The 27,513-nt window shown below is 55.4% G+C and overlaps 3 protein-coding genes across 4 annotated transcripts; all 3 read left to right on the top strand.

Annotated features, from left to right (window-relative positions):
• The first annotated feature begins 469 nt into the window (after nucleotides 1-469).
• MRPL48 (mitochondrial ribosomal protein L48) lies at nucleotides 470-8,000 on the top strand. The gene is made up of 8 exons (XM_067308283.1): nucleotides 470-535; nucleotides 1,321-1,373; nucleotides 2,103-2,140; nucleotides 3,111-3,196; nucleotides 3,983-4,155; nucleotides 5,953-6,055; nucleotides 6,991-7,080; nucleotides 7,747-8,000. Exons 1-8 carry the CDS (start codon nucleotides 515-517, stop codon nucleotides 7,819-7,821), a joined length of 639 nt encoding a protein of 212 aa, XP_067164384.1. The 5' UTR covers nucleotides 470-514; the 3' UTR covers nucleotides 7,822-8,000.
• Nucleotides 8,001-11,119: 3,119 nt separating this feature from the next.
• Nucleotides 11,120-22,879, top strand: PAAF1 (proteasomal ATPase associated factor 1). The gene is made up of 12 exons (XM_067308182.1): nucleotides 11,120-11,189; nucleotides 11,295-11,335; nucleotides 12,164-12,267; nucleotides 12,599-12,688; nucleotides 16,313-16,411; nucleotides 17,117-17,267; nucleotides 19,186-19,380; nucleotides 19,751-19,842; nucleotides 20,605-20,720; nucleotides 21,483-21,565; nucleotides 21,985-22,067; nucleotides 22,621-22,879. Exons 1-12 carry the CDS (start codon nucleotides 11,143-11,145, stop codon nucleotides 22,696-22,698), a joined length of 1,179 nt encoding a protein of 392 aa, XP_067164283.1. The 5' UTR covers nucleotides 11,120-11,142; the 3' UTR covers nucleotides 22,699-22,879.
• A 440-nt stretch (nucleotides 22,880-23,319) lies between these two features.
• Nucleotides 23,320-27,496, top strand: DNAJB13 (DnaJ heat shock protein family (Hsp40) member B13). Of its 2 annotated transcripts, XM_067308063.1 has the most exons (9): nucleotides 23,320-23,426; nucleotides 23,611-23,714; nucleotides 24,106-24,267; nucleotides 24,664-24,665; nucleotides 24,881-25,036; nucleotides 25,392-25,505; nucleotides 25,856-25,969; nucleotides 26,208-26,284; nucleotides 26,573-26,735. In XM_067308063.1, the coding sequence occupies exons 1-9, from the start codon at nucleotides 23,359-23,361 to the stop codon at nucleotides 26,724-26,726; spliced, it is 951 nt and encodes a 316-aa protein (XP_067164164.1). In that variant the 5' UTR covers nucleotides 23,320-23,358; the 3' UTR covers nucleotides 26,727-26,735. The 2 variants fall into 2 exon arrangements, with proteins under 2 accessions (XP_067164164.1, XP_067164097.1); XM_067307996.1 differs by lacking the exons at nucleotides 23,320-23,426; nucleotides 23,611-23,714; nucleotides 24,106-24,267; nucleotides 26,573-26,735 and adding an exon at nucleotides 27,166-27,496 and having other exon boundaries at nucleotides 24,377-25,036.
• Nucleotides 27,497-27,513: the final 17 nt, after the last annotated feature.

Below are 27,513 nucleotides of genomic sequence, written 5' to 3'. Positions count from 1 at the left end.
GAAAAAATACCCCCCCTCCCCAAGAGCATGCCTAGTCTTAAAAAAAACCCTTCCCAGGCAGGCTGCGAAGCCTTTTTTCTCCCCCACGGCCCCTCATGAGCACCAGGGCTTTTTTTGGACAAAGCTGAACGCATCTGAGTTAAATTAACCCCAGCGTGTCCAGCCTGCCTCGTGTCCTCGCTAAAACCAACCGCGTGAAGAGCGGCAGCTCCCGCAGCCGCGCGAGGGGGGCGGCGGCGGCGGCGAAACCCCGCTTCGATTTTTCCGCCGCTGCCCAGCAAGTGCTGCTGCTGCTGCTGCCGGAGGCGCCCAAACCGGTGCCCAGGCACGGGAGGATTTGTTTCGGGATGTGCATAAAGCCAGCTTCGGTTTTGGGGGGGGGGGGGAACGGGCGGGGGCCGGAACTCTGGGCGCGGGGCGCGGGGCGCGGGGGGGGCGCCGGGCCGGGTGCACCGAGGCAGCGCGGGGGGCCGCTCTGGCCGCCGGACCAGGGCCGCCATTGCCCTGGGGCAGCATGAGCGCGGCGCTGCGGCAGGTAGCGCGGGCGGCAGGGTGCCGGGCCCGGGCTCGGTACCGGGTGCGGCTTTGCTGCGGGGGGGGGGGGAGGGGAAACGGGGCTTCCTGGCTCAGGAAGCGGGGAGGAACGGGATCGCCACCGGCACGGCCGCGGTGCCGGGGGAGGAGGGGGACCAGGCCCGGTCCCGGAGGGAGGGGGGCCAGGCCCGGCCCCGGTACCAGGGGAAGGAGGGGGACCAGGCCCGGTCCCGGGGGGAAGGGGGGGGCCAGGCCCGGTCCCGGGGGAAGGAAGGGGACCAGGCCCGACTCCTGGTACCGGGAGGAGGGGGGGGGCAGGCCCGGTACCGGGGGGGGGGGGATGGAAGGGACAGACCCAGCTCTGACAGCAGGGAGTCGAGGGACTGGGCCCGACCCGTCCCTGGTGCTTGGGGGGGGGGGGGGGGGGAACAACAGGCCCAGCCCGGCGCTGGTGCTGGGGTGTCAGGCCTGACCCCCCCCCCGGTAGGGGGGACTCGGGGCTGCGGGTGGGGGCAGAGTCAGTGCCCCCATGTGCACCCTTGCTTCCCCCGTCTGTACCCGAACCCGGGCAGAGACCCCCCCACCCCATCCCCACCAGCCTTTGGGGGTCACCCCGGTGACACGGGGGGGCCATTACAGCCCCCAGCTGCGGACGCATCGGTGGGTGTATTCGTACGCCGAGAGGGTCTCAAGTTTTGCTTTGAGGGATGCATCCTGGGACGTGCCGGCGGAAACTCGCCGAATATCTGCCGTGCTGTTCGCGCGCTGACCAGTGCTTTGTTGCAGGTTCTGCGCTCAGAGAAGCAAACCTTGCTGAAGCGGGCGTTCGCGCTCAGCCGGTGAGTAGTTTAAAATCGAACCTGCTAGATAAAGCACCGCGCAAGGCGTTAAAAACACTGGGACGATTCTACGGGCTGCGCCAGGAAACGTATATGATAACAGAATACTTCTGGCCAAGGAAAGGCTTTCAGAGGTGCCTGGGAACTGGAAGGCCTGGAGGGTGCGAAGAAGAGAAAGTCTGGTAGTGCTCAGCTGGGAAGGGGCATTGCAGGTGCTGCCCTTAATCCTGATCCCCTCCGCGAGCTGTGTTTGTGGTTCCCTGCTTCAGCACAGTTTGGGGTAAGGGAATAGTGGAAAGCGTTACAGGGTAGTAAAACACCCCAAGGTGAAAACTATGCTGCAGCACGAACTGAAAGTGTTGGCAGCTTCTTGCTGGCCAGCCCTAGCAGCAAAAATAGGATTAGGTGGTAAAGGAGAAGGGAAGAAGTCACGCTTTTTAATGGTTTGGGGAGGAAAGAAGTAGAGGAAAGAGTGAACGTTTAGTTCCTTCAAAAACACTGTTCTCTTTCTTCACCTTTTTTTGATGTTGCTGAAGCCCTTATCCTGGACCAAGGAGAGGGTCTCGTCCTCAGTGTGTGCCCCATTTCGTTGGCCACAAACTTGGGATCCGCTCCATGTCCGAGGATATCTGGGGATACGAGTCTCTATTCAAGGAGATTGATTAGATAGGTGGTGTTTCCACAGGGGGGTGAAATAGCAGGTTTTAACTACTGACTTGTTTCTTGTAGAGCAGCAACGCCCCAAGAAAGCCGCCTGTGCGCTGCAGGTAAGACTTCTTGGATTATTAATTCAACGCAAGACGAAACATCTCTTACCTGAAACAAATATTTCGCATCTGAGTGTTTGCGTTGCCTTTTGAATTTTTTTCAGGCACGTTTGGGCTGGTTGAATAACCTGGGCTGGTGCCACCCCACTTCTACCAGTACCTTTGTTCTGGCCTTTTCTTCCATTTCCTCTTATTCTGTTCTTGGCTAAGCAGATGCTCCCAGGCACGTTATGCTGCGGAGCGCTTTCAGCCAGACACTGTTCCCTTTATTACTGCCCAGGAACTGATTTACACCCACGTGAGGTCCCACTTTAACATTTATTGAGCTGGTGGAGTCTGCTGTAGCAATTTAAAATAGAATTTGATTTTGATGTGGAGGCAAAGTGTAACTGAGTGCCTCAGATCCTTGGAGTTCAGTTTCTCTTTGCTGTTCTGAGCTTCATTTATTAAAGTGAAGGCTCTTCAGGGTTTCATTTTACCCTGGAGAAGGAAGTATAAATAAAAGCTGATACCGTTTTGATTTGGTTTCCTAGCACATGAATATTTGAACAGGGCTGGATTTAAAATTAAGTGGGGTTCAGATCCATCATAATACCATCGCTGCCATCACGTAAAAGGGGACAGATGTAACGTTTCGTTAGTATCCTCACCATCCACGGGCACTGACAAGTCTGTCTTTTTGTGTGTGTGTGTGTGTGTTTGCCTGAGAATTCACCTGGGAAATGAGTTACCTTTAGTCTCTTCCGCCCTTATTTGTTGCTTGCTGTAACCAACTGTGAATTGTAATGGGCTTGCGGAGACCTCCTAAAGCTTTAGCCCGCCTTTGCCTTCTGTGAGGGCAAAGAGCTAAGGACAAACTCTTAGGTCCCTGTGTGGATTTTCGAGCTCTCGCAACAGCCGTGGCTGTTTGTCAAAAGATGGGGTGTCCGCCGTTTGCCCACAAACGCGTTTGCTCTGCTTTCGTTTTAAGGTGACGCGCTTGCAAGTTGCTGCAGACACTACAGATCCCGTCCTACGCATGGCATCGGGAGGTTTAAATACCTGCTCCCGCAGGAGGTAGGCATAAAAACTCCCCCGCTTTTGCTGGCTTTCAATTGATCGATCTATTCAAAATGTTGGTGCTATTAATTCCTGGGCTGATGAATTCTTCCTATTAAGAAGGAAGAAGGAATTCTAGCAAGGGAGCAGGTTTACTGCTACTTTTCTCAGCAGACACAGTTACATCTCATGAAGTGCCCACTGACAGCACGTAGATGCCTTCTTGTGTGCTGTACGTTGTTTAAACTTCCAAGTAATTTGGGAGGGAGGCATCTCTTCCTAACGTTCAATTTAACAACCCAACTTCAAGTTATCGCTGAATATTGCGAGCAGGTCTTACTTGCCTTTAAACACTTTACATTCCCTGAATTTGGAAAGAAGACCGTATTTGAGGAATGAGGAAACAATAACTCATCTTGACAGCTGCCTCGAAGGCAGGAACTGAAATAAAAGCAGTTTGTTTTCTACTGGTTGGTTTCTTCTGGAAGAAATTAATCATGGGGTGCTTGTATTTTCTGTGCGTCTTCGGTGCTGCTGCCATCCAAGAACTTGAACTGCTGTATTTCAGAACATCTGTTCAGATAATGTCATCCCCGTTTCATAGTCAGGGAAAGCGAGCGCAGGTGGGCTATGATTTTTCTTTAGCGTAGTTCAACAAACCCTTCTCCGAAGAGAGTACTGAACCACTAGCAGAGTCTCCCTGTGTTGGCCAAGAGTTAATGTTTTTTTTATTTCAAGCTGTATCCAGAACAGATCTGCCTTTTTTTTTTTTTTTAATTTGAATTTTTATTTTTTTAAATACAGGCTCCAAAGAGGAGAAGGGATAGGCTACAGATGAAAGAGATAAATGTTGGGACTGAATACGAGTACGGAGACATCAACATTCAGATGACTTCCTACGATATGTGTCTCGTGGAGCAATTTGCTCAGTACGTGCATAAACTCTGCAACCGCCTCTCCGTTAGGGTCAACGAAAGGTATGAAGAACCTGACGCCGTGTGTTTGTTGTCCCTTGCGGTTATAGTGTATTAGGTCAGGTGAGGCTCATAGCTGCTGATCCTTGCAGACAAGGACACAATATGATCTTGTGCTGGACGCACACCCGTAAATCTGAATCTTCTGTCATCTGCCTGGTGTTCCCTTTTACCTGTCTTGTTCGTCTGTACAGTTTTGGAAACTTCCTCGTGTAAGGCTGAAATAGAATTGGTAAGACACCGAATGAATAAATCTCAAGGAAAAAAATAGCTGCTATTTTTCATCCCTTTGAGAAAAGCGCATAAGCCTGTGGGTGCTGAGCCTAGAAACGCAGGCATGCGTGATGCTGAGTTCTCCCCTGTTTTTTTTCTTTCCGTCATTCCATCCAGGCTCTTTCCTCTGTTTGTGTGTTGTGGAGCAGGCAGGGGTTACTGTACGGACCACTACGGACTAGGATGAGCTTGGGAAACCGCTGCAGTGAAGGCTGCAGGAGAGCTACGTGCGCCTCTAGTTTAGCAGTGGGTGCTTTAGTAGAGGGTGTCTCGGTTGCACCCGAGACCTCTGAAGCAGGTGTACAGATACAGGTAGATCTGCAGATTATCTGAAATGTCCATCTTTACCTCCACCTCCAAGTATAAACGCTGGTTCCTGCTTCATGCTTATTAAACCTATCGAAAAATCGTGTTCTTTACATTCATCCACCTTGCTGAACTGTCAGCTTTGGATCTGAAATCCTGTGTCCATGGATCAATAGCGTATAGTCTCTCCCTGTGACATCTCTTGTGCCCGACAGCACTAAAAGCTGTGACACGGCAGTGACTTTGATAGGTGTCTGCTTCAGGGAGGTACCCAGTGACACTCGGAAATTATAACGCTGTCGACTGGGATGAACTTGAAAGCATTCACCGAGAAATCCCGCAGCCTGAGGCTATTTATAGCGCTTCCGATGCAAAGCAGCGTTACCCTGCATCGTACTCGTGCCCTCCGAGGTTGGACTCGGTCCGCGAAGTTCAGTGTGTGCGGAAAGATACAGTTTGTTGTTTAGGAGAAAAATGGATTGGGCAAAATGGAGGAGAAGGGGAGTATTTTTTGTCCCTCTCTGCAGATGCAAAACCGAAGCAGGCAGAGGTTGTATGGTGCGCTCAAAATTGCACAGGGGCTCTGCAGCAGACACGGGTAGCGAACCCAAACGCGGCGAGCGTCCTGTGCCTCGACCTTTTGGGCAGGCAGAAGGCAGCGTCCGTGGGGCAGGTGGTAGGAGGTCGTCTGTTGTTACCGGTCCTATGAAAATCCGATGCGGAGGCTGAGGTCCGTGTGTTAATGTGGATAAAAGGAGAAGGGACCTAGTGCACGATCTTACAGCTGTTAAATTCACAGGAGGTGAAAACAGTGTCTTGGGAGCGGTGTGTTGCAGCAGTGCTTCTTAGCTGCGATCCTGAGCGGTGGGAAGGGTGTAACTGCTGATGAGGATAAAGAGACTATTACAAAATAAGTCATCGCTTTTGCTTTCCAGCTCTCCTTCGGCAATAAAGAAATGAAATAAAGTTCTTAGGCTGGTACTTATAGCTGAAAGAGGTTTTTGCTGGCAGTAGCGCTGCCAACTTCTCCCTTATCTCTTTCCAGTAAAACACCCGGCTTCTGCCAGGGCTTGATTTGCAAGATACATTGTTTGCATAATTAATTCCTCATGAAAACTTAATCTTCTTCCACATTCTCTGCTGTTGGAAGCTGATTCATCCCTGTAAAGTCGTGCAAATCTGTCCTCCCCCTCCTGAATGCTTGACCTCTGGTTCCTGCAGCTATGCGATGCCCACCAAGACCAATGAGGTGCTGTTCTTGGAAGAGCGAGGTTCCAAAATGCAGCTGGATGCGGTCCTTACTACCCATCAGAGGGTCGTCCAGGTAGGAGCTGGTGTTTGCTGATGGGGCGACTGCTCTTGTGCAGCACTTCGTGTTTCAGGCTCTCAGAACCCATCGACAACAGGAGTTCAGTCCCTTGATCGAACGGACGGCATAATTGTGTGTAAATTGCCTCACAAAAAAAGTCTAACTAGATTTCTGGCTAAAGGTTACTCGCAAAGTAGAAGACGGAGAGATGGGATTCCTGGCTTCTCAATTCCAGCCATAAGATTTATTACCTATTTTATGCAGAATACTAGATACAAAGAGTAGAAAAAGTTGTGTTTAAGGATGAACGATTGCACAAACATGACCAAAATTAGAAATACCATCAGTATCACGACCAGTTTCAAAAGTGCCCAAGTAACCGTTGAGGTAAATAGGTGTTTCTCCTAAGTGACTCTTTCCTTCTCGTCAGTGTGTTCACTCGCTCTATGCTAAACCTCTGGGAAGTTGGACTGTAAACCTCCAGGTAGACATTTTTAACTGGAGGGAGTTCATGTGAGATGAACGCTGGGCTTTGCAGGTTTGCCCTGACAGCTTCTGCAGTAGCTCTTGCCTAAAGGAAAGACCTCAATGCACGGTGAAGTCTCTTTGCATGTACTTCCTGCGTCTACGCAGTGTGGAAAAGAGGCAAGAAATGTGTTTTTACCGAGCGGGAGAACAACGGTGGCTGCGTGCAGCAGCGGTGAAAGCTGTCACGCAGGCAGAGGAGATGGTGCGGGCAGGGACAGCAAGCCCAGTGCCACAGAGGAGAGCCAAAACGAGAGCTTTGTGTGCGCGAGAGGTGTGCGTGCTGAGGCACGGAGCGCTTTAATGACGTGATTGACTGCCGCGGGCTCCTACTGAAGTGGCCTCACTTCCCGTGCCATTAGCGTAACGAGTCCAGTTTATATTTGGGGTGTTTTGCTCCCGCAGTGCTTTATTTCTGCTTTCAGATCAGCGGTTTGAGTTCGACGTTTGCTCCGATACTCTTGGAAGTTATTCAGAGTAATCAGCCTGAAGGGGTCCATCTGTTAGTGAAAGAGGTACGTTTAATTTTACTAACGCAGGAAAAAAAGACTCAAAGACTCGAAACCCGAATCCTGGGTCCTGCTCTCATGGGATTTGCTCTGGGAGAGGTTATGCTTGTCTTCTGCAGAACCTCTTACCAGTGTCCAGAGCACTGAGGACTTCGGGACAGAGCTTTGCTCCTTGGCCAGAGCTCTTACTGGACTGGGGATAGGGAGATATTTAAACCCTTGTTGTTTTACATTCAGACAAAACAGTCCCAGGAGCCCTGTTTATTCAAGGACTAAAAGATTTTGCAGCTGGAAGATACTGCACATTAAATTCAAATATGAAAACACCGTTGGCTTCTTAGTGGCCTTTGAAGAATGTTTAGTTATCTCTAGCTCTGCAAAAACAGAGGGAGTATAGGAGAAGGTCTCCTGAGTCCAGTAATCTCCGCTTTGGTCACAGTCCTGTCTCTCTACCTTAGGGTTGCCATTTCTTTTTAAATTTTGGCTAATGGTCCTTGTCTCTGGAGGAGGAACTGTGACATTGTGCCATCTGCAAAGTCATCGCAGTCTGATGCAGGAAGCCCGAGGGAGAGACCCAAGCTGGTTTCATAAGACTGGCAATGTAGAAGAGAGGCTAAGGCTTTGGGACGCTCTTACGAAGTTCTTCTCTTTTTTTCCCCCCTCTCTCCACAGCACACAGAAGCGGACTTCAAGAGCCGATTGAAGTCTCGACCGGAACTTGAAGAGCTGCTAGCACAGATGAACTGAGATGAGGAAGAATTATCCGTCCATTTCAGAGCCGTCCCTGGGAAATGGAAGCTTCTCCTTCGTGGCTGCTTGAGCCTCCAAAAAGTGACCGTGAGCACTGTACATAGCAGTTTGCGGCTTGGAAGAAATTTGCACTGTCATCAGGCATCTTCTTTTAATAAAGGCAAAATGCATGTGTTTATCTGGCTGGTTTGTAGCCCGAGGGAAGAAGGTCCACAGTGAAACGTGCTTCTGCTTGTTTCAGTTCTTCCGCTTTGTTTCTGCTTGTTTTGCTTTTCGTACACGAGGAGCTCTGCAAGCCGTGGGCCGCAGAAGTCCCTGCGGGTTAGTAACGCTAACCTGTACCAGATGCTGCCGATGGGGACGCGACTGTCCCGCTCCTTCCTTCAACCGAAGGCTGAAACAATGTGTTATTCTTGCAGAGCCGCTTAGATCGGAGCTTTGTCAACGTGAATGGAGCCCTCAGAGCCCTGGGAGGGTTGAGGGTGACCGTCCCCACGCAGCCGAACAATCACTGCTTAACAGAAAAATGCCGCAGAGGCCGGTGACGGGAAGGCTGGAGCCATCCATGGGGCTGTGCGTGCAAAATGACGCCTTGCCTTGCCTTGCCTTCACTCCTGCCTTTTGAGGCATAAAGGATAAGCTTTCCCCTGGATCCCTTAAGTCGGTCTCCTTTCTGCAGCAGCCATTTGCAAAAGGAGAAACCGGGGTGCTTTCAAAGGACGGATTTTAGAAGAGCAAAGCGGTTTGGGGAAGCCCCTGAGACAGCGCCGGAGACCAACGCTTGGGCAGGGAGAGCGAAAGCTGGGGCTGATGCTCCTCAAACGCTCGCTTTACGCAACGGAGTCTCCCCATTTGTTAGAGGGGACGTACGCCATCTCTTGCCACCGACGTGGAGTGGAGTTAGGCCTAGCTTGTCCCTGAAGATAGACCTATAAACAGCCTCGCTGTCGTGATGAGTCAGAGCTGAGATTTCCAAAAATTCCTCTCTAGATGATGAGGCGATGAGCAGGGATCGTGCTGGCAACGCCGCCGGCTGGCCAGCTGGGCGTAGGTGGCGCTACGTGGTATCCTGCTGCGAGGTGCCAAGGATGCCGTCATCGAGAAGCAGCTCGATCCCGTTTCCCGGTGGATTCGGGGATTCGGGTATCGAAACGCTGCCCCTGCTACTCGGCTGGGCCGAGTGGTTTGCGGGGAACAGCCCGACGGCTCCGCGCCCGCACGTGAATACTGCTCAGCACCGCCGGTATTTAACAGGAGGCTGCGCATCTCCCTCCTTCCTTCTTTTCCCGGCCTGTGGTCCGGGCAGGAGCTGTGCCGAGGGATGCGGGGTGGAGGAAGCCCCCGTATTTGGCTGGCCTTGCTCTTCTTGCAAAAACAGAGAGGCTGCAGGAGCTCAGCCCCGGGCTCCCGCTCCCTCCGTCGCTCCGTTCCTCCCCCAAAACCTGTTTTTCCCTCTAAGTGCCAGCTCTTTCAACAGAGGGAAAATCACGCATTCGTTCGCATCCTCCCTCGAACCGGGGCTCGCTGAGAACAGCCCCTGCCGGGCTGCAGGCGCAAGCGCCGGCGGGGGTAAATCCGCACCGTCGCGGAAACGGGCCCCCGGGTTTCCCTCCCGCCTGGCGCAACCGTCCCCTCTGCGCTCTCCCCGGCGCCGCGGAACAACACGAGCAACTCGGGCAGGATGGAAACGCCGCCGGCTTTAATTTCCTGGCTCAAATTTAAGCGCGGCTTTCACCGAGATACTTATGCTCTTAAAAAATATATATAATATGAGAAGTATCTTATTGCAAAGCGCCGCAGTCAGAGGAGGGCGGTGGCGCTGTGCCGGGGGCAGCTTCGGTCCCGGTGCCGGGGGCTGCTCCGGGCTCCCGGCGTTAGCTGTCGGCGCTGCCCAAGCGCTGCCGGCCGCGCAGCTCCTCGGCTCGCTGCCGCTGCCGCTCGGCCATGCAGGCACGGAAAGCCTGCACCTGCGCCTGGCACCGGCGCCAGTCCTGCTGCGCGGCCATGCACTCCTGCACCGCGTGGTGCTGCGCCGTGCAGCCCGTCCGCGCGATCATCGCGTCCACCGGGTCTTCCTCCTCCTCTTCTTCCTCCTCCTCCTTTTTGGCCGGCCGGCTCCACTTGTGGCCGGGCCCTGGCATCCCCCTGGATCCGGAGAGCGGAGCTGCACGGGGAGAGGAAGGCGTCAGGCATCGCACTGCCCTTGCGGGGTGCCCAGTGCCCCCTAACCTCCGTGCAGCCCCACTGGGTGCTCAGCACCCACCGTGCTGCCCCCGTGGGTGCCCCGTGCCCCCCATGCGCCCCCATCAGGTACAAAGCGCCCCCCATTTGCCCCCCCCCAAACCATGGGTGCCCAGCACCTCCCATGCACCCCCTCCAACTCATGGGTTTGTAGCGCCCCTCATGCACCCCCCCCGGGTGCTCAGCACCCCCACAGACCTCCCCCATGGGTGCCCAGACCCCTCTATGGACCCCCCAGGTGTCCCCAGACCCCCCATAGGCCCCCCCATGGGTGCCCAGACCCCTCTATGGACCCCCCAGGTGTCTCCAGACCCCCCATAGACCCCCCCATGGGTGCCCAGACCTCTCTATGGACCCCCCAGGGGTCCACAGAACCCCATAACCCCCCCCCATGGGTGCCCAGACCCCTCTATGGATCCCCCCTGGGTGCCCAGCAACCCCATAGACCCCCCCAGGTGTCTCCAGACCCCCCATAGACCCCCCCCATGGGTGCCCAGCCCCCCCAGGGGTGCCCAAATCCCTCTATGGATCCCCCCTGAGTGCCCAGCAACCCCACAGACCCCCCCAGGTGTCCCCAGACCCCCCATAGACCCCCCCATGGGTGCCCAGACCCCTCTATGGACCCCCAGGGGTGCCCAGGCCCCCAGGGGTGCCAAAATCCCTCTATGGATCCCCCCTGAGTGCCCAGCAACCCCATAGACCCCCCCAGGTGTCCCCAGACCCCCCATAGACCCCCCATGGGTGCCCAGCACCCCGCCATGGCTCCGCCCCCGCGGGTGCCCAGCCCAACACCCCCATACCCCCCACAGGGGCCCCCAGCCCCCCCATACCCCTCCCCCCCCCAAGGAGCGCCCGGCCTCCATGGCCCCCCCGCTCCCACCGCAGCCTCGAGCGGTGCCAGGCGCCGCGCGGCCCCTTTAAGGGTTGTTTCCGGGCCCGGCGCGGCGGGGGCGGGGCGCGGTCTCGGGGGCGTCGCTCATTGGAGGGCGCCTTCCGCCCTTCCTTCCGCCCTTCCTTCCGCCTTCCGCCGCCGCGCCGCGGGGGCTGCCGGGAAGGCGGAAGGGAGGGAGGGGCGCGATGGCGGCGACGCTGCGCATCCAGAGCGACTGGAGCCGGGCGCTGAGGTGGGGGCGCCCGCCCCGGGCCCCGGACCCGCCCCCGCCCCGCGCTCACCGGGCCCCCGCCCCCGCCCCGCGCTCACCGGGCCCTGTCGCTGTTTCTTTCCGCAGGAGGGACGAGGGCGAGGCCTGGCTGAGCTGCCGGAGCCCCGGTGAGGCCTGGAGGGGGCCGGGGCTGAGGCGGCTGGGGGGGGGCTGGAGGGCTGCGGAGGCGGGGGGGACTCGGAGAGGCCCCGGAGGACTGGGGAGGGGGCTTGGGGGAGCTCTGGGGGGCTCCATGGGCAAGTGCTGGAGGCCTGGGGTGGACTTGAGTGAAGGTGGATGGGTGCAGCTGGAGGGGGGGACCGTTGAGGGAGTCCTAGAGGGGGTGGGCACCTCGGGGCAGAGCTGGGGGGGCTCTTGGGGGAGCCCTGGAGGGTTGGAGGGGGACTTTGGGGGCAATCTGGAGGCTGGGGGAGGGTGAAGGACTCTGGAGGGGCCTCCGTGGGCAAGTCCTGGAGGTCTGAGGGGGGGGGTCCTTGGAGGCCTGGGGGGCCTCATGGGAGCTGTGGAGAACTGAAGGGGGTGTTTTGGGGGGCCTCGGGTGAAGGCTGGGGGAGTTCTGGAAGGGGGGGGTCTCCTTGGGGCAGGGCTGGGGGGGGCCCTTGGGGGAACCCTGGATGGCCAAGGAGGGGCTGGGGTGGGAAGCCCTGGAGAGAGCAGGGGAGCTCTTGGGGGACTCCTGGAGCTCTGGGTGGGGGGAAGCCCCTTGGGGGAGCCCGGGGGCTTGGGGGGGGAAGCCTCGGAGACTGTGGGAAAGCTCCGGGGAAAACCCTGGAGCTGGTTGTGGGGGAAGCTCTGGGGTGGAGGGGAAGCAGGGGCCTGAGAAGGCTTTAGGGATCCCTCTGGGTGAGGGGAGGATGAGGAAGGTTATGGTGGTGGGGATCGAGGGAGGTCCGGGATCCGAGGGGAAGCCGGGGCTGACAGCCGTGTCCCCGCAGGGAAGCCGACCCTGTACGGCAGCCTGACCCGCCGCGGGCTCAGCGCCGAGGGCGTCCCCGACATCGCTGCCTCCGAGGGCTTCGTGGTCGGCGCAGTCACCAAGGTGCTGGCGTGGGGGGAGGCGGGGGGCAGCGAGGGACCCTTCCACCCGCCCAGGGCGATAGTTGCGCGACAGCCAAAGGGTCACCCGAGGCTGTCACCAAAGGGAGGAGCCCGGCGCTGCGTCTTCTTTCGGCCTTCGGGCTGCGTGAGACCAGACCCACATCTGGTTTGCAGCTCTGGCTTGTCGCCTTTTGAGCCTCCGCGCGTCGGCGACCTGCGGTGGTTTGTCCGTAACGCTCCTGTCGGGGCGCAGGGTTAGCAGCCGGCTTGCGGTAGGACTAACGGCACTTCTGTTTTTCTGTGTGTTTTTCCCCTCCTCTTTCCTCCTCTAGAAAAGCATTCTCGTTTCCTGTCCTCACGAAAATGTGTCCACCAAGTTCTTGGCACCGTACACGACGTTTTGTAGGATTCATCAGAAAAGCGTAAGTAACCTTGTGGAGCGAGAGGGAAATACCTGGAAGTGACTGTGACCTTCCATAGTGCGTCCGACTGCTGCGTGCCCGTTCGAGCGAATGGCCTGCGGGGTGGCTTCGTTTATAAACTAGGTAACAAACCGTATCAGAGCTCAGAAACCTGGGAAAATTGATCATACCTGCTGGCACGTTTTGTTGGGGCGGATCTCTGAGGGCTCCGAGTGTCCGTCGCTGCGCGGACCAGACGTGGCCCTTCTCGAAACCTTTCCTCTTCTAATTAACTCGCTTAGTTTTGAACTCTGCTCTCTCGCAAGCCGTCAGGTTTCCGCTCGCTTCAGACCCGCAACAGATCCCACTGTAAAGGAGTAAGACGGGTTAATTAGTATATCAGGGAAAAAAAAAGACAAAAATAAGAGGCTCCAGGTGTCGAGCTCTTCATCTCTGACTGATTCAAATCCATCCCAGGCTCGTAGTGGCTGTTTGCCTTCGTATAATGAAGTTGCCGATAATATTTGCCATAGGACTCTGCACTGAATTCTGTGTTGGGAGAGTCAATAGAGGGGTCGAGAATTGAGTGCTGCATAAATCGACCTGGGGGGAATTTGAGACAAAGAAAGGCCCAGCTTGTATTAAAAAATAAATAAAATAAAATCATTTTTGCTAGTTATGTTGTTCATTTAAAAGCAGTCTTTCTTGTTTTGTCAGATAATCTTTTAACTTGCTTTGTACTGTCCAGCTCGTTGATCTGGGGGTGAAATAAGTCCCGTTCCTCCCTGAACAGTGACACGGAAAGGCTGACTCTGGCCTGAAGCTTCATTTTGGCCCTGAAGAGAAGCACGTGGCTTGGCTGTACTGGAAAGCAGCCTGTGCTTTTGCAGAGCGCTTAACCCTGTTTGGAAGGGATCCAAGAAACTAGAGTCCCGTATCAACCTGCTATCCTAAAGGGTGTCCCTGAAGGCTCCCGGAGATGTTATATATACACCTGACCCGAGATTTATTGAGCAAACTGTTGTGATAAACCCAGCAGAAAGTGCTGAAAAGCTAAAAAGTCAGTCTCTCTTGCTCAAGCTCAAAAGCGATGTAAATCAAGGTGCATTTTGACAATTCCACATCTCTGCAGCTGTTTTAAGAGGAAGCGAGGCCGTGTTGATAGACTGAGCTTGGCAGGAGCTCCTGAGGCAGAGGTGAATCGCTTCGGAGAGCTTTGTGCTGCTTAAGAGTCCCCAGCTGCCCTTTTGTGTGATAAACGGCATCGGCATTCAGAGCGCAGCGAAATGGAAATGCGGCCTTGAGTGTTTAGTCTGCTGTCAAATGGGTACGATGGGTTCCAGCTGCACTGCGGCGCTCTCCTCTGGAAAGCGGCTCCAGCGATATCTATTAGTATGTAGATGAGTTTAAAGCTGGTGCAGACTAAGCTCCGGTTATCCCATTTACCTGCCGCCTCTTGTTCCGAGCGCTCGGGCTTTGGCCTGCCCGTTTACGTATCCCCGTGGAAAGTTTGTGGGTATGTCAAATGTCAGTGATGTTTTTTTCGTTCCTGCTCGAGTATCCTGCGCAGTCTCTTATTTTATTTTATTTTATTTTTTGCTTGCGAGGGAGCAAGTTGCCACGGAGAGGGTTGGTTGCTAGATAAAATGACGTTGGAGTTTTCTCACGTGGTCAAGATAAAAGTGAATGTACTTAATGGCTGTTGTAACGGCTAAACCGTTACCTTATGCTTAAAAAAAACAGCAAACAAAAAAACCGCTTCTAATACCTGTTTACTTTAATTCACAAACTGATTTTTTTTGTTGTTTGTTAAGGACAAGTAGAGCATCGATATCTGCAGCCTGTTAAAGCCAGCTGTGATTTGAGCAGTCAGGTTTTTAGGAGAACAACTTGGTCTCACTCTTGCTTGGAGAGGAGAACTTGTGACTGAGAAGAGTGTGGCGCGTCATGTCCCTCATTAAAGCAGAACAAGCGCAGTAATGTGATGCCGTAGAATGTCCTCAAATTAACGTCTGGAAATGGAATTAGAGACTGATGCAGGTCTGTTAGGTTCTCGGCCTGCTTGAGGGCATCTTCCTCAAATCCCAGGCCTCTGGCAGTCATCTTTCTTGGCGAAGTTCCCCAGTCTACTCCTGTCTCTGGGCTTCACCGTGGACATGGTGGTAAATCCGTGTCTCTTCAGGCTGGTTTTTAGCTAACGTCGAGCGCACTTGAGCAATGACAAAGCTGAGTGCTGTTTGAGAAGGGTGAATAGTTCAAAAAAGCATTTCAGTCAAAACTTGGTGTGAAGGTGAGCAGCCTGCTCCCTCGCCTACCTGACCAGGTGTCTAGGACCTGTTTGCAGTCCCTCAGCATGCTTACCTTAAGAAGGCTGGAAACCCTTCAGTGCTTTCTTCCGGTGGTGAGAAGAGCGGAGTCGTGATGGAGCTGTGATCTCCGTTTCTCATGTAGCGGGGTTTTTGCCACCGTGAGATTTTTGTGCTCATCCAGTGAGCCGAAACAGAATAGCTAGGCAGCTCCTTAAGGTAGCGCAGCCTGAATCAAGGCATCTCCAAATCCTCCAGGACAAGGCGGCTATTCCGCTACAAAGTTGTGATACCTTTTCGCTGTGTTTTGCAGGATGCAATGCGGGGTTAACCTTTATCGGGATCTATGTACTTGTTTTTGCAGCAACACTAATACAGACTTCAGATCGTCTCCAGATGTCGCCATCGCTTAGTTCAGTTGTCTCGCTCAAGGCTAGAATACACGTTATCTTAAATTATTTCACCCAAAGCTAAAATGTGGCTGGTGCTTTCCCACAGCAATAGTGTCTCGCATCATGGGAAGGGCGACCCTTTCGCAAGAATAGAAGCTCAACGTCTGCTCCCTTCAAAAGGATTCAGCTCTCCCAAATGTTCCTGCAGAGCAGACCATTGTTGATACCTCAGCGTGGTGGACTGTGCGGGGAGTCAGCCTACCTGCATAAGGAGCTAGTTTTGATTCAGTGTTTCAGGAAAATTTAGGTTGTGCTGTTGGCTGTACAAGTATCTCGGATGATGTCTTGCAGGCTCTCAAGCTGGCTGGCTATCTTGATACGGCGTGGAACGGCTTGGCTCAATTTTGTAATTACATACAGGACTTTTTAGAAAAAAAATCCATATTTCTGCTTCACCCGCACTAAACCTGAAATATAACTGTTCTCTGTGCAGGCTTCTGACTCAGCACGCCGTGTCTCCCTGCTTTGCAGAGCTCTGCAGAGCCACAGGCGGAGAATAACAATTTCTCTGTCAAACTGGTGGCAACTGCAAGGGATCTGGGGTGCTTCTTGCCAGGTTCCTGTCGCCTAGCGCTCGTCTGAGCTCTGGCTGCAGACCAGCAGCTCGTTCTTCAAGCAGGAATGCATCTGTCTGTGTAAACAGATCAACCGAGCAGAATTTCTCTTTACGCTGTCCTTGCCCTCTGGAAAAAGCCTGATGCTCGGGAGCTGCTTTTTTGGGTTCTTGCAGGTGTTTTGGCAAGTCCAGCAGTAAGTCTCTAGGAGACCGTAGCGCTGAATGATGTACTTAGCAGGTCTCCCCCGTATGAAGTTATGCTCAAGAGCAGAAACATCTATGTGCAGGTCAAATAAACCTGTTTTTTTTGTTTTGTTTTGTTCCCATGCAGATCACCTGTCTTGATATTTCCAGTGGTGGAGGGCTTGGCGTGTCCACCAGCACAGATGGGACCATGAAAATCTGGCAGGCTGCAAATGGAGAAATAAGAGTAAGAGCATCCGGCTTTGCTTGGAGGTGTTGTGTGCTGACGTTACTGAAGTCACTCAGCCGTAATTTCGATCACTGTGGGCCGGGGCAGGCAGGCGAGAAACTGGCTTTTGACTGAGAAGCTAATGAAAATCTGATTTCTTGGAGATTTAAAATTTTCCTCTGTCGGAAAGCACAGTTTCCCCAAGGGAAGCGATGCCCAGCAGTCTGGGGATGAGTCCCAGGGTGAAAACAAGAAGAGGTAGTCAGGAATGACAGCTAGAGCACAAGAGGTGACTGTCACCTCCTCTACTGCAGAAGAAATTCGTTGCTTGGGCCACGCAGGTTAGAAGAGGAGAGGAAAATAGCACTTGCCCATGTTGGATTAGCCACGTCATGGGTTGCTCTCCCAGTTAAGGTGTTTCTTTTGGAGCTTGGCCTGACAACTGCTTGCTCAGAAGATGCTGAGGATGTTTAACTTGTTATTAGAGAGGGACGTGATGTTCTTTGCCATGTAATTAGTTATCCGGATGTCAAAGCGAGGCCCAGAGCGTACCTGGTAACTTAGCAACTGCCTCCAAGTCGCAGACAAGTCTGTTCCAGGTGCTTAAACCCAGAGGACATCTGTCCACTTGGGAACACTGAGTTTCCCGGTGACGTAGTGCGAAAATTGCTCGGCGTGAGGATGCTAACGACGGAACTAGCACCTAGTTCTTTGTTTTTCCAGAGACTATTGGAAGGCCATGTGTATGATGTGAATTGTTGCAGGTTTTTCCCATCGGGCCTTGTGGTTCTGAGTGGGGGAATGGATGCCCAGCTAAAGATCTGGTCGGCAGAAGATGCCAGCTGCGTAGTCACGTTTAAAGGTCACAAAGGAGGTACAGAGTACTCAGCCTTTACAATGCTTTGTCTGCTGCGTATAACTGCGTCGCGCCCGAGGGCTGACGTTCAGCCACTGGCCTGCTGCGCTCCGCTGTGCGTTTATATTAGACGTGAGCATTATCTTTTTCAGGCTCCCAGGACGTGAATAAAAAGATCAGTGGTTGCTCTATTAGACAGCTGAAGCTGTTTCTCTCGCTGACCTGGATTTTCTTCGTTTATTAAGGGGGGGAAAAAGCGGGAGGATGCAGTCCGTTAGCCTGCGCTGAGCGCCGGAGGTGGAGGGCGTTGTGTTCCTCCAGCGCGGTCTCAGCTGTCCACAGCTCTGACCTGCGTCCAGCAGGCTCGCTGCCTGCCTCCCGCTCGCGCCCACATCATCACGCTGACCTTGAGCTGCTCCAGAGCCTCTGTCTTGTGGTTTTTTGGTTTTTTTTCCTGTCCAGAAAAGCATATAGCAGTTTATTAGGGACTCGCAGAACTGGGGCGAGCAGTTACCTGTCTTGAGGACTCACGCTGCTGGAAGCGAGCAAGGCGCAGCAAGAGCGGCTGCAAGGTTACTTAAGTGAATATTCTTGAAGGAGGGCTGGAAGGAGCTTGTCCATCCTTGTACCGAGGGCAGATGTTCCGCTCCGCCCTCGTAGATGGTCTCGCTGCTGAAACGGAGCAAATCCCTCGCCCTCCTTGTCCTCCCACGGAGCACGTATAGGCCATCTTACGTGGCAAGATGAGCGCCCCGTTCCTGCATTCAGGATCCACCTTGCCTGTGGTTAAGACAGTTCTCTGGACAGAGCTGACCCTACCTCCGTTAGGCTTAATCTCTGAAGAGAGGATTTGGTTTCCAGGACCCTTCATTCAGAAGCACAGTGGATTTATAAGCAATGCTTAAGCAGGCTCTTTTTGCGCCTGGCCCAGCGCACGATGGTTAGCGATGCTGTCTAGACCTGGCAGGCGGTTGTTCCCGAAGGAACACTGACTTTTGAACACTCGTGTGATCACGAGCGGGGCCCAAGTGAGTTGTGTATCTGGGAGGAGATCCCCAAAGTCCTGCCTCAGTTCCCTCCTCCCCGAACAGCTTAACGTGGTGCTGTACGGGCTCTCGCTTTCCCCGTCTCGCAAGGTGCTTTTGAAAAGCACTCCACGAGTGTAAACCCTGCGATAGTGCAAAACTTAACTTGAAAACTGGTCTTGCGCTGAACCTGCCGGTGTTTTAACGTCATCAAATTGTGCGGATTCAAAAAAATGCAAAATGCTCTTGACGCAAACGTCCTGTGAACAAACTGAGGCAGGCAGCGTAACGGCGCTTCGGTCAGGAGGACTCTGGCCGGCTCCCCGTGGCCCTGGAGTTGACTTTATCCGCTTTGCGTAACTCCAGTCCGAACTGCTGCAGTCGGCACGTAACTACGTTTGGGTTCGCTTGGCTTCCACAGACTTATTCTGAACTTGTTCTGTCATTTGAACCGCTTCCGTCAGGAGAGCGTTAATTATATCTCCAAACTGCCCGACTGTTCCCTTCCGAAGAACGCTGTGTCATCTTTCGGATCGAGACACAGCGACCCTTAGTGAAATGAAGCAGCTGGGAGGCGTTAACATCTGCTAGGACTGTTCTCCTGATGTTGCTGTAGCTGGAAAATGTGGATGTTACTTGCCCCACCCCAGTTCTGGGGTTTTGCAGAGCTGGAGATGACAATGTTTTAAGAGTGTTGGGCCAAACTCTTTCCTTCCCAAATTAGAGGTTAATCATGGAGGTGGAAACTCGGTAGCAGCTGCAGGAGATATCGTCTCCTGACCGGTGGGGACAGCAGCTCGGGGCTTGTAGCTTAGTGCGTTCGTTCGCCTTGGGATGTGCGAGATGCTCTTCTCAGCCTTGTCCCTGCCTTCCGCGCTCTCCGTCTGAATGCGGCCTTTGCTTTCACGCAGGTATTTTGGACACCGCCATTGTGGATCGGGGAAGAAACGTCCTCTCCTGTTCCAGAGATGGCACCGCCCGTCTCTGGGACTGCGGGAAGTCCGCCTGCCTGGGGGTCGTCGCCGACTGCGGCTCTCCCATCAACGGCATCGCCGCGGGCACTGCCGACAACTCGCTGAACCTGGGCGCGCCTGAAAAAGCTCCTAGTAAGAAACTTTCTCTTAAGTCAACCTTCTTCCCCCACCTCACTCTTTAGGTTTGTCACCTGGGTGCTGCCGGCAAAATCCTGAGAGCGCGGCATGTCCCTGTGTGCCCTCGTACCAGCTGGGGAAGGGAATTAGGGCCACCGGAATAGAGCGCTCCAGTCCTGGGAAGGAACTGAGCCTCCTTAAACAGTGTCAGCGATTAAGACTGGGATCTCTCCGATTCCTGGCCTGCTTTGCCCAAAGAGATTCAGCAGGAGCGATCCAAACTGTCCGACTTTGGTACAGATGTTGAGACCATCAGATCGGCTCCCCTCCTGCTGACGTTTGGCCTGTAGCCGCCGCTGCAGTTAACTGTCGTCCTTTTTGCCAGGTGAACGTGAGATTGGGACGGAAGGGAAAATCCTGCTGTTGGCCCGAGAAGACAAGAAGCTTCAAGGAGTGGGACTGCAGAGCAGGCAGCCGGTAAGGAGTCGGAGACGATCAGAAATGCCCTGACCGCAGCAGGGGCTGTAGATGGTCTGGGCAGGGAACTGTGTGTGACGGTGGTTTTCATCTCCTAATCGTATGGCGCTCGCCTGCGTGAGCGCGCCGAGATGCCGCTATAAAAGCAGCGCCCGGGCCCCAGTCCTCGGTTTCCATTCCTGCTGCAGCAGTTCCTCTCTTTAAGCTGACGCTTAACCTAGTTAAGTGAACTGGTTAGCGTTAAGCCGGCTCCATCCCCCTGGTGAGCTTCGCCACGTGGCACAAAGAAAGGGGCAGAACCAGGCTGCGTGGAGGCAGGTGGCTGGAGGCAGGGGAGGGCTGAGCTGCCCGTCTTTGGCCGACGTCCCGTATTGCGGTGTTCTCCCCTGTATTTATTCCCTGGAAGAGCAGAGAGGCTAAAACCGGTACGATAAAGAGACTTTCTCTCCTTCCTGCTGGCTAGATTTGCAGGTGGCGGTTTGAGGAGTAAGAACTGCTTGTGTGTTTTGAACCCAGGTGCGTGTAAGACTATTTAAGCGCTGGCCAGTAGATGTCATGATGAGCTCAGGAACTGCAGGCTGTCCCTGCAGAGCTGCTGCCTTCTCAGCAAGTCCCTCCTTGTAGCCTGCTCCTGGGCGGTGGGACAGGAACTCCTGCCATCAAACACTTAACTCCTTGTGGTGTTTGCAGAGAGTGAAAACTGGGTGGGAGAGGCGTGATCTGTGAAGTATCTGGCGTTTACATTTGTTCCTCTCTTCCCAGGTGTTTCTCTTTGTCGGATCTGATGCGTTTAACTGCTGTACGTTCCTCTCGAGTACCTATTTCCTAGCGGGGACTCAGGATGGGAACATATATCAGCTGGATATGAGAAACACAAAGTGAGTGCCTGGGGCTGGCAGCGTTTAAACAGTGCTGTGTTTTGGTGGTGTTGCTGGTGAGGGGAGCCGGACGGAGGGTGCTGGCAGATGGTGCCTCTTCTGAGGGGTGGATACAAGCCCAAGCGGTGGCACTACAAGCTTTTGAGCCTCTTGCAGCTGTTGCTTTCTCTTGGGGAGCACCGAGGAGAGGGCACTGCTGCTGGTGGTGATCTGAGGAGGTGTTCTTGTGAAGCTCTTCCTAAAGGACTATGGATTCTATGCAGATTCCCAAGTTAATGAATAACTCTTCAGCCTTGTCTCGTGACCGGGAGGGCTGTTGGCATAGCCTTACCTCTCGTATTACTGTCGTTTTTTTAATATATGTTTATTTATAAAGTATATATGTGAACAGTAGCATTCTTCCCATGAAATGCACAGCCCCTTCCTCTTCTTCACCAATATGACGTGAGAGTCTTTGTAGGCTCCGACCAGTTACGGTGATCGTTGTTCCAGCATGGCACTGCTGAGCTGTTGCTGAGGGCAGGAGCGGGTCTAACTCGTTTTTTTTAGCGGTGTCAAAGGCTGGTGCTTGAAGGTGAACGGGACTCAGATGGTGCTTTCGGATGGGTGCCAGAGACATCAAGTTCCCATGTCCTTTATGTTCTCCTTATGTATCTTTTAACCACAGCTTGTGGTTCGTTCTTTTTTTCATTTCATTTTCATTGGCATGGTCCCTGACTATTGACCATAATACTTTTCCCTTGTTTTTGCTCCTTTTTCTAGCGCTCCAATCCAGGTCATTCATAGATCAGGAGCACCAGTGCTTTCTCTGCTCCCTTACCAAGATGGATTTATTGCCAGCCAAGGTAACTCAAGTGCTCTGTTGTGGCAGTACAGTTTATATAATTGAATCAAGTAGTTTTCTGCTCTTTGTTTATTGCCCGCTTGTATACAAGCAGTGGCTGTCTGTCCAGGCAATTAGAGGGCTGGACAGAGCGTCTGTGACCAAAAAAAAGTGACATAGAAGCTGCATCACACAGATGCTTTTTGTCTCGCTTTTTTTTTTTTCTGCATTGATGCTCCCCCAAAATAGGGCCTCCAAGGTGCTTCCCAACCTTTTGCCATCTCGCTGGTGTCCTCGCAGTGCGCTGCCCCTTTCCCAGGGGCTCCGTAGCCTCTGAACAGGCAGTTCTGATGCGCCCGTTGCTTTTGTAACGAGATCGTGGCTCATTGCGCTAATTGGCCGATGTTCCTTCCTTGCCTGGCAACTCTCCCACTTCTGTAGGCGATGGAACCTGCTTTGTCGTTCAGCAAGACCTCGACTACGTCATCGATCTCACCGAAGCGGACTGTGACCCTGTGTACAAGGTAAGGAATATGGTGTGTCAACTCGGAGGACGTAGGGAAAGGCGATGCCAGGTAGCAGGCAGCTGCCTTTATCCGGGGATTCGGCAGCCCACAGAACTGGCTCGTTCGCACCATTGACTTTTAAGCTTATTTTCTCCAGTTGAATAATGTTAACATTTTGCATAAACAGATCCTGTCAGCATGTCTCTGCGGTGTGCTAGCATGATCTCCATCGTGCAGGGCTAAAACTGAAGCAGCAGAGCACCCCGATTGTCAGAGCAGATCTGGCAGAGCTGCGTTTCCTGCCTCTGCAAAGAGACCGGAATTAATCCGTGCTCAGAAGATCATCTGGGTGAAAACAGCAGTCAGCTGCACGGTGCTGCCTGCTGTCTTTTACTCCCTGGAGACTTGAGACCAGGAAATACTTCCGCTGTTCTGTTTTCAGAAACTCTGCTGAATGCGCACGGGTCTGGGAGAAGGACCTGGATTCCCTGGGCCCTGAACCACCATGGAAGATCAGCTCTTGCTGGAAAGGGAGCGCGCTTAAATGCTGCTTTCGTTTCTCCCCTTGCAGGTCGCTTCTTGGGAGAAGCAGATTTACACGTGCTGCAGGGACGGGATGGTGAGGAGATACCAACTTTCCGACCTCTAGAGGTTCGGATTGGCTGAATATCCGAGAGGAGTGTCCGAGCAACTCTTCCACGCTTATTTTCCTGTACAGCATATTTGAGATATGTATATAGAAGTGTCTGAGCTTATCGTGATAGCAGGCTGTATATAAAGTTTGTGGTGAGGGGTGATATTTCTTATTACAATGTAATTCAGAACTTTTTTTTTTTCCCCTTTGGTAAGTGGCTCCAAGATCTTTGTGCAGGATCCTCTCTATCTGCTGTATAATTACAGGTGGTTTTCTTTTCTACTGCCCTGTGTGTAACTGCTCTTTCTAGGAAAAAGAGACACAAACCTGACCTGGGGGTGGGGGGGGGAGCTGAAGGTGAGTGAAATAAAGCGATTGCTTTGGTAACACCTCTGTGGAGAAATGTGTGTGTTTTTCAAGAAAAGTGATTAAAAAAAAAAAACACCAAGCCATACAAATGAGGCACAAATTGTTCGCATTTGTAGGTGAATGATGTGCGGGGAGACCCAGACCCGGAAGTGCGGGGAGCGAACTACAACTCCCGCCATGCCCCGCGCGCGCGGGAGGAAGGGGAGGGACAGGAAGTGGCGCTCCGCACTGCCGCTCCCGGCACGCCCCGCGCGAGGGGGAAGCGGTGGCCATAGCAACGGACGCGGGAGCGGGGGGGAGGCCGCCATGGGGCAGGATTACTACGCCGCGCTGGAGCTGGGCCGCGGCGCCACGGACGCCGACATCAAGCAGGCGTGAGGGGGCCCACGGGGGTAGTGGGCGGGGGGGGGGGATTCCCCGCGGCCTCGGTGGGGCTGGGGCGCCACAAGCGGGGCCCTCCGGCTGCCGGGCCCCGCTGCGCCACCGGCCTGAGGAGGGGGTGGGGGGGTCTCGGCGGCCTGCGGGACCGGACTCACCCTGCTTCCCCCCCCGCCGTAGCTATCGGAAACTCGCCTTGAGGAACCACCCGTTAAAATGCAAGGAGCCCTGGGCGCAGGAGCGCTTCAGGCAGCTGGCCGAGGCCTACGACGTGCTCAGCGACCGTAAGCGGGGAGACGGGGACGGGCCTGATGGGCGCGAAGCAGCTCTGGTCTGGCGGGGGGGCGTCCCCGTCCCCCCCCCCTTCTCCTCCTTCTCCTCCTCCTCTTCCTCTTCCCCTGGGCTGCTGGGGATCCTGCAGAGTCTGTCGAGAGCGTTGCAGCTGTAGACAAAACTCCAGGGGGGAGGTTTGCTGTGGTCTGACCCCCCCCCATCGCTGGTGGTGATCGCACCCCCCCCCCCGGGGCCACATTGTCAGCTCTGGGGGCAGTGAGGGGATTTGGAGCGGGGTCAGCACGGGGCTGGGTCCGTGCGCGTGGCCCTGCGTCCATCCCGCCTCCCACGCTGCAAAGCGGGGAAACCCGTGGCCGCGGCCGATGCCTCGCGGTTCCCTAGCCAAGAAGAAAGGAGTCTACGATAAGTTTGGAGAAGAGGGTCTCAAGGGCGGGATCCCCCTGGAGTTCGGCACGGAGAACTCCTGGACCGTCGGCTACGTGTTTCACAACAACCCCTACAAAGTCTTCAAGGAGTTTTTCGGCGGCGACAACCCCTTCGCGGGTAGGTGGGGGCCCTGCCAGCTGTCCCGGGGTGACCCAGGCCTGGCCTGGCGTTGGGACAGGGCCTGGCGTTGGGACAAGGCCTGGCCCTGGCTGCTGTAGCCACCGGCACCTGCTGACCTTTAAAGGAATGTTTATGGGGACATTTATGGGGAACGTCTCCCTGCCCGGCTACTCCCGCATGCGCTGCCCGTGTCCCGGGATCGCTGCCGAATGAGCTCTGCTTCCGGCCTCCGGGCTGCTTCTTGCCTCGGGGCTCCCTCTGGAATTTGCTTTGCTTGGAGGCAGCGGCCACCTCCGCAGCCTGCTTTTCCGCGGGGCTTTAACAGCATCCCGGGGGGCTGTCGCTGCCGTTCCGCTTCTCCGGAGCCCGAGGGATGCTTCCTTTTCTGGAAAGATGTGATTCGGAGTGCTTGGCTTCCCCAGTAAGGAGGCCCTGAGGGATCCCCGATCCAAGTGAGCTGCCTGGTGGCAGTGGGGGGTGGTTCATGCCAAGGCTGGGGCTGGAATTCCGAGTTGCCGGCTGTGAGCCGAGAGCCGGCCCCACTCCCCCGGCCCTGCACTGCCCTCGCGTCTCGCTCTTTCCCCCCCCGTCTTTGCCTGCTCGCGCGGAGTTCTTTGCCGAGGACGGCTCGGAGCCGAACGTGGCCTTCGGAGGGCTGCGGGGACGAGGCGTGAGGAAGCAGGACCCCCCGATCGAGCGCGACCTCTACCTCTCGCTTGAAGACCTCTTCTACGGCTGCACCAAGAAGATTAAGATCTCCCGGCGGGTAGGGGCAGGCCGGATTCGGAGGGGGGGGGGGGCAGCGATCCCTGCCCAAGGGATTTCGGCGCGAGAGCCGACGTGAAAGCTGGTGGCGACGGCTGATTTCGGAGGGGGGGGGGAACCGGAGAAGGGCCGGGTTCGTTTCGCCCGCTCCCGTTGTTTCAGGCTCCCGGGGTTTCGTTTCCGCGCTGGATCCGGGAGACCTGTTCTCTCTCCCGTTTCCCTTTCTGCTCTGAGTTAATGACTCGCGTCCCTCCCGTCGCTGCTCTCGTGGTCCCCGGTCTCCTGTTTTTCCCTACTCCGTCTGGTCCCGTTTGCGGGAGGAGCAGCGCGAGGGAGCCCCCGTGTTCAACCCCTAGGTGATGAACGAAGACGGACAGACGACCGCCATCAGGGACAAGATCCTGACCATCGACGTGCGGCCCGGCTGGAAGCAGGGCACCAGGATCACCTTCGAGAAAGAAGGCGACCAGGTGACGAGGGGCACGTTCGATCCGGGGCCGCGTTGCGCTGGGACGGCCGGCGGCCGTAACGGAGCTTCCCGGAGGTGCCCGGGCGGTTTAGGGACGTGTCCCTGCCTTGCCGGAGCCGCGCTGCCGATGCAGGACCCGGCAAGACGCCCCCGGGTGACATGGGAACTGTGAGACCCTAGTTTCTACTGTAAAAATCATTAAGTGGGATTTATTTTTTAAGGAAGAAAATACCTTTCCTCTCTCCCCAGCCAGCTGGGAGCAGCGACGAAAGGGCGTTCATCCCCGCCGCCTTTCCCTGTGTAAAACCGTCGGCGTTATGCCGAACCGTTGCCCTTTTTCCTCGCTTTTAGGGCCCAAACGTCATTCCAGCCGACATCACCTTCGTTGTGCAAGAGAAACTCCACCCCAGGTTTAAAAGAGCGGGCGACAACCTGATTTACGTGGCCGCCATCCCCTTGGGAAAGGTAAAAAAACTCTTCCCGAGGCCTGGCCCCGATCCCTGCCGAGCGAAAGCGAAGCAGCTGAGCCAGATCCCTGCCACCCCGGGCGGCTGCGAAACCCCGGGGCTGCGGGGTGACAGGCTTTATTCGCGGTGTAGCCGCGCGCCTGTGATTTTTTTGGCCCCCTTTCGCTCACGCGATCGTTAAAAAAGGGGGGAGGGCGGGGGAAAGGCAGCTGGGGGCCCGGCTCCGTGTCGCGCAGGCGCTCGTCGGCTGCACGGTGGAGGTGAAGACGCTGGACGGGCGGCTGCTGAACATCCCCGTCAACGACGTCGTGGAGTAAGTGCCCGTCGGATGCGGCGCCTCCGCGGAGCTGGAGGCTGCGGCTTCGGGGGGGGGGGGGGGGGGGAAGGAACGGCGGGACACGCGGGTGAAGCCGGGACAGGCCACAGCCCTAAAATCCACCCCGGGCGGTGCGCGCGGGGCTCTGCACGGCGCGGGGAGAACAGATGTCGCGCACATCTGGCTTCGGCTCTAGCGCCGGCGGCCTGCGACCCCCCCCCCCCCCCCCGCGCGCCCCGCGCTCGGCTCTCGCCGCTCCTCTCAGTCGCTCCCGTCGCTTCGCAGCCCCAAGTACCGCAAAGTCGTGCCGGGCGAGGGGATGCCGCTCCTCCGGGAGCCCGCGCGCAAAGGCGACCTCGTCATTTATTTCGATATCGCCTTTCCCAAGCAGCTCACGCCCGACAAGAAAAAGCTCTTGAGAAACGCGCTGCTGTGCTAGACGGGGGGGGGGGAGAGGGTCCCCCCCCGCTCTCCTCCCACCAATAAAGCCGTTATCCGTGTAAAGACTAGGGAGTTTTCCAGGTGTCCGGCACCTAACGAACACGGAGCGCCTCGGAGACGGTGTTTTTTGCTTCCTGGTCTCCGCTCGGTAGCTGGGATGGGCTGGTCCCAGGCCTCTACCTAGGATGGAGGCTCCCGGAGCCCTCAAAGCTTTCCGAGGGAGCCGGAGGGCCTGGTCCTCCTCCGTCTCCTAGCTCACAAACGTTCTTCCGCAGCAGGCCGAGCCAAGGTTGTTCAAACGTTGGTTTTACTCAAAGATGCGCCCAAGGCGGGTTCATCGTGGCTCCACCAAAGCTGCCCTGAGGCAGTTGTGGTCTTTTGAGTTAAAAAAAGAGAGTTTCTAGTCCTCCAAAAAGCTGCTTCCTTCTCCCCTGCAGCAGCTCCTCGTTTTGGGGAGCGCCCAAGAGGGGGCCGCGGCACGGTCCTCGCACCCCAACGCCACGTGCAGGTTGTTCCTGCACCTGCTCCGGGCCCGGGGCTCCAGCTCGGCACCTGCGATGGAGCTGGACCTCCTCTGCCGCGGGGTCAGCGTGGACCCAGCAACGCGGCGGGGGCGGAAGTCAGTCCCCCTTGGAAAATGGCTCGAGTCTTTCCGAAAAAAGGAGGCGCACAGTTTACTGAAAGCCTCGCTGCGGTCACCGCGAGGGCCGAGGCTTTCCGCCTGCTGGGCAGGGGGACCTGTCTCCTCCTCCTCTTCCTCCTCCTCTTCCTCCTCCTCCTGGAGA

The sequence above is a fragment of the Apteryx mantelli genome, chromosome 1 (assembly GCF_036417845.1).
Source record: "Apteryx mantelli isolate bAptMan1 chromosome 1, bAptMan1.hap1, whole genome shotgun sequence".
NCBI classification, from domain to species: domain Eukaryota; kingdom Metazoa; phylum Chordata; class Aves; order Apterygiformes; family Apterygidae; genus Apteryx; species Apteryx mantelli.
The sequence above is the reverse complement of the archived record's forward strand: the minus strand, read 5'-3'. Positions and strand labels throughout refer to the sequence as shown.